The 5,475-nt window shown below is 32.3% G+C and overlaps 2 protein-coding genes across 2 annotated transcripts; both read left to right on the top strand.

The window, feature by feature from the left end:
• Positions 1 to 38: 38 nt before the first annotated feature.
• Tsp_12413a (conserved hypothetical protein) lies at positions 39 to 357 on the top strand (the record flags this gene model as incomplete). Its single annotated transcript, XM_003370080.1, has 2 exons — positions 39 to 218; positions 275 to 357. Coding segments are annotated over 2 exons (263 nt in total), but the record flags the coding sequence as incomplete, so codon positions are not given.
• Positions 358 to 3,708: 3,351 nt separating this feature from the next.
• Positions 3,709 to 4,843, top strand: Tsp_12412 (conserved hypothetical protein). Its single transcript, XM_003370079.1, has 3 exons — positions 3,709 to 3,777; positions 3,845 to 4,208; positions 4,731 to 4,843. Exons 1-3 carry the CDS (start codon positions 3,709 to 3,711, stop codon positions 4,841 to 4,843), a joined length of 546 nt encoding a protein of 181 aa, XP_003370127.1.
• The last annotated feature ends 632 nt before the right edge of the window (positions 4,844 to 5,475 follow it).

The following is a 5,475-nucleotide window of genomic DNA, read 5'->3' as shown; positions in this document are numbered from 1 at the left end:
AAGTATAAGACTAAAATGTGCTTTTGGATAGATTTAAGCGACTATTGCCCTTATGGGTCGAAGGTGCACTTTCGCCCATTCGCGTAGTGAACTGCGCCGACATCCCAAATATAAGACGGTGCTATGCAACAAATTTCGTACATTAAAAGGCTGCCCATATGGGGCTGAATGCCAATTTGTACATTTTATTTCTGAGGGCAAAAATCCTATAACAGAAAGTAATATTTAAAGAGATAAGGTAATTTTGTATTCAATAGAATCTTACAAATTTGAGATGTGGTTCGAGATGCGACGTATAAAAACGCCTTCTTCGATATCAACGCCGTCGAACGATCAATCAATGTAATATCAGTATGAAAAAACATGTTTAAAAGATATGCAACATTCAATGATCATAATTTAAAGCTAAAGCACATTTTGTAATTCATTTTGTAAATATATAAATATGCACCTGTATTCCGATAAAGTAAAAACTGAAAACAAAGTCTCAAAGTATATATTTTGTCTGGACTTTGCCAGTTATATTCAAATGTAATAGCAGACAAAATGTAAACAAAACCTTGCAAAATATTTTCAAAGAAAATTATTTTGCGTAATATTTAAGAAAAATACCAAAGAATTAAATTCAATTTTTTCAAAGTGGATGCAAGCCAAACAGCGAAGCTCAGTGTTCAGTTAAAGCGATTGTAATGCGTGTAACAGTATAAAAGTGGGAGAGGAAATGAAAAAAAGTATATGTCAAAAATACAATAAAATCAACAAATTATAAGACATTGAAAAATAAATTGATAACAGTAAAGTGTGTGATATTCAGATGATGGTATTGTTCTTTGTGTTTATTGGTTGCACCTGAAAAAAACGAATTTTTCATTTCTCACATATCTCGGTCAAACATGATGGCCTAACAGTTACGCAAAAAGTGTTTGATTTTCATTTTCAGAATTGTTCAAATTTATAAAACACAAAAATAGATGATGACTGGAAATATATGCCAATGCAACTTTTGCAATTTGTGAATATGGATTAAGAATTGTAAACAGGCGAACAGTAAGAGAGAAAGACCATGAAGAAAAAAAGGAACAAGCTTGAAAGTCGCTATCGCTAACAGCTAACAATGCTGACCAGCTAGGCTTTGTTTATCATTCTTGGAGATAGTTATTGTGCAACTGCGAGATAACGATCAGCAAAATTCAGCTGCAGCTTGGTGGATTCCAGAAAAGAAAACAAAGGACGACAAGAGCAATAACATAACAACACCATCTATCTGTGCATGCATAGGGTTAACGCTTTCAATGATGATTCATCCAGACGCAAATTCGTTATTTCAGTTCGGCTAGATGTAATTTTTTAAAAAAGCAAAAAAATTCACTTTCTTCCCAGCATCTTGTTGCTTACATTTTACAAAAAGGAAATACTGTTGTCGATATTTTATCAATTTTTCAAAGTAGAAAAGCAAAAAATTTAGCAATCCCCCATTGCAGTGATGATTCATTCAGCGGGCTTCCTTTTTGTTCAACATTTTTGCTCTGCTTGAAAGATGATTACAAGTGATATGCGTCAATTTTTGCTCGAATACAATTTTCCATTCACTCGTGCAGCATTGCTTGTTGCGTTGAATTATATAAAATTACAAAAAAATGAAAAATAAAATAACAACTCTTTCTGATTTTAATACAGTGAAATAACACATGTGAAACTGCATTTCTTATATGAAGTTTGTTGTTGAATCAACTTTTCATACTATCCTATAAATTAAATTGAAATTTTGAGACTGCCTATTTTCCAATTATATTTCAAGATTTTGCTTTGCTACTGTGTTAAGCAACTGTAGACAATTTATGCCATGAAAACAACTGAAAATGGCAGTTTTCCCTGTATATGAAACAAAGTTTAACGTATGAATAAGGTTGAGCTTTAAAGTAATTATCAAAAATCGTAAGCACACGCCCATTTTGAATATCTGGTGAAAGCCAGCTTCTGAACCACAAATCAAAGTATTTGTGTACTACATTTGTGCAATCCATACACGCATGCAGTTAACAGTTAATACAATAGTAGGGCTGACACAATTGTAAGATTATCTGATAACTATCTCAAGTAAATTAGCTATAATATAACCTCCACTGAATGTGGAAAAGAGAAAAAGGCTATGAAGCATGGAAAAATCGCTAGTCGGTCTGGTCTGCAAGCAATATAAGAATAATTTCAATAAAGTACAGGTATGTAGCACGTGAATAGCAACGTCACTAATCCCCTCATTGTCTAAGTTGGAGTAACGTTTAGATATGTACTGAAGATTAAAAAAGGTAAAAAAGAATAGATGCTCTAAATAATTGGAAGCGGCGCGTCATTATATTATATGATTGTGCTGTACGAAAAAATTTACGCATTTAGTATCAAAATATTGCATATATTTTTGTTTCAAAGAAAAATGTATAATAAAACAAGATAATGTAACTATGAATTCAATAAATATCAAGTGATTATTGACCAAAAATGAATATATGAGTATCATTATGAGAAGGAATATACACCGCTTGTTTGAAGAAAATGCATGATGAAAAAAGTTGTGCCAACGTTTTTATGTTTTTTGTTAACGCTATTTGTGTTGTGTGTAAGGAAAAGGAGGATAATTAATTACCTGCAAATTATAAATTGACAACCATTTAATTGTTGCTTATTAATGCACAGAATCTAATTTACCGTAAATCTTGTCAAGTGCAATATTCACATGCTCATTTTTTAAAAATGCTATTGCTTATTCTTTAATCGCTGCACATTTATTTGATTTTGTTTACATAAAATTTACACATTCTGCGTAATCTTGCGCCGCTTTGCAGCTGTACAAATTTTTGAGCAACGAAAACAACTATTAAATGATAGCAAGAGTATCTAGCAAAAACAGCAACAATTTCTGTCCTGACCATGATACAGTGTTTGGTATTGTTTTTCATCAGTTATGAGTCATTTGTTGTTATATTGCTACTGAGCATCTGCTGATTGTGAAAATTTTTAGCTCAGAAGCGGAACGTTATCACCAACAAGCTACATTCGTATCATCTATTGTAAAACTTGATAAAATCGATCAATCAATGAGCAATGAAGAAGAGTAAAAATAAAAATGCAAAAATCTTATACATATGTACACATAATGTGTGGAAACTGTTTTTTAAATTTTCAATATATTTTTCTCCAATTAATTAATTAATAGTTGTTTTGTTGACTCATTAATAGTGCTTCGCTGATTAAAATTCAACAACACTGAATCATGATGTAGTTAATAATAATAATAATAATAATAAGAATTAATGGGAATAAAATAAAGGCCACTAATATATTTATTCTAGAATTGTTTATCTACTTCCATACAACTTTCTTTCAACGTCATCTGAGGATGGTAAATTGAAATAAATTCTACTCTAACCAATTAATAATAAATAATTCATTACAAAAATGATAAAGGAAATTGGTGAATTGTGTGTATTTTGATCAACCCTGAAAAAAAGCACAGCGGCACGTTCACAGCACGTTTGATTGTTGTTGTTGTTGTTGCTGCTGCTGCTGCTGTTTGGTGGAGTTAGCTAAACAGAAGTCAGCTAATTTTCCTCGTGAACAGCAGGCAGTACAAAAAAAACAAATGACGCTATAAGCACTGGGAAATATTCATAAAACGGTCTGTCAGCTGCCTAGTGACAGACTATTGAAAAAATGACAGTCTGTTTGGTGGATGTCGCTAGTGAGAAGCGTATCAACGAGGAAACTGTGAACAACAACAAGGTAAGATGTTCACCAACTTGATGGTAATATTCGGAATGTATGTAAATTTTTAAAAAACCCCTTCCAGAAACCAAATCTCGCCTTGTACAAGACCCGCATGTGTCGGTATTTCGTCAACGGTCCGGGATGTCGTTTCGGTTCCAATTGCTTCTTCGCCCACAACTTGGTCGAACTGAGACCCAGCATGTACAGGAATTTCTTGTACAAAACGGAACCGTGCCGCAATTTGCGAACGTGGGGCCATTGCAAGTACGGTCCAAGGTGTTTGTATTTGCACGGAGACGAACAGTTCCTGATCTACGCCCGCACGCCTCCGTCGAGTTTTGCTTCGATACAGCCGATCTGGCCGGGCACATCTCCAGTGCCGTTTTTCGGTTCATCCGCACGCAGTGCCAGTTTGTCCACCGAATTGTCCATTCCGCTGGACAATGGTGAACCGTTCGATATTCAATTTGACAAGTTTGTTGAACAATTGCTTTTGGAAATTAATGATGATGATGATGATTATATTGATAATATTGATGAAGAAGAAGAAGAACAAAGAAAATCAACAGATGACCATCATCATCGTCAGATCTCCGTTGTGGATAAGCAAATTATCAACTAGCCTCACCATTATTCTACAAACTACCTGAACGGAAAACTAACTTTCTCTCTTTTTTCCTTAAACTATTATTAATTTTTTCCTTTCTGTTTTTTTCTTCCTCTTTATGTGGAAAAAATAAATTCCATTTTCATTCACTATTTACAACGCAGCAGTTATTGTTGCAATTTAACAAAAGCATTTTAAAATTAATAAATATACACACGTGTGGATCTTTTACAACTCATAAATTGAAAAATAAATTCCAATTATTTATACACACGTTTATAAAATCTACTGAGGAAATAAAAAAAATGTCTTAATGTAACAATAACAATAACAAATTACTTTCGAATTTTATCCATTTGAGAATCGTCTGAGAGAATGCTGTTATCAGTGCTCAAAATGACACACGCGGAACAAATGGAAAAATATATGCAAATTTTTGGAAAAAACAACTTCTACAAATCGGTATCCGTTTGATAGTGTTGAACAGGCAGCGACATATATTTTTCTTTAGCGTCGAATTTAATTTTACGTTAATTTAATAAAATTGTCAACAATGAAAATTGCATGTTGTAAAAATCGATTGAGTCGAAATTGCTAAACTATCGCTAATTTCCATTCATTCTCAAATCGTATTTACACAGTCAGAATGTGAAAAAGAATAACGCAACATAAATAACTGCATCGTGACAGTTTCCATCTAATACCATCAAACAATTAAGATCAAAAAAATACATTACTTACATAAGCTGATATTTATTTTTTTACGATGTTAATGTAAATAGAAGAATATTTGCCGACATTTCAGAGTCAACATTTTTATAATTGATATTTTGAAAAGAAAATCTCCACAATTTGTTATTTGCAATTTATATTATTCTTTATTTTTCTTTGGAAAATTAACACTCCCCTTTGGAGACGAGAACAAATTTGTTATGATCTTGCTTATCAAAATACGATTCTTTTACGAACGTCACAACCACAATACAAATTTTAAATCACTTGAATTAAAAATTAATTATTTGAAAAATAAACTCACAAAGAAGCACAATATTCCCACCAAAATAAATTGTATCTTATTGAATTAAAGAAAAACAATGCATGCAGAA

Source organism: Trichinella spiralis (genome assembly GCF_000181795.1).
Source record: "Trichinella spiralis strain ISS 195 chromosome Unknown Scfld1219, whole genome shotgun sequence".
Classification (NCBI taxonomy): domain Eukaryota; kingdom Metazoa; phylum Nematoda; class Enoplea; order Trichinellida; family Trichinellidae; genus Trichinella; species Trichinella spiralis.
This window is presented reverse-complemented; position numbering and strand designations above follow the sequence as displayed.

Coding starts and splice junctions, on each gene's coding strand:
- Tsp_12412 (XM_003370079.1), top strand. CDS start 3,709: ATGACAGTCTGTTTGGTGGATGTCGCTAGTGAGAAGCGTATCAACGAG. Junction 3,778..3,844: donor AAACTGTGAACAACAACAAG/GTAAGATGTTCA, acceptor AACCCCTTCCAG/AAACCAAATCTCGCCTTGTA. Junction 4,209..4,730: donor GTCCATTCCGCTGGACAATG/GTGAACCGTTCG, acceptor TATCCATTTGAG/AATCGTCTGAGAGAATGCTG.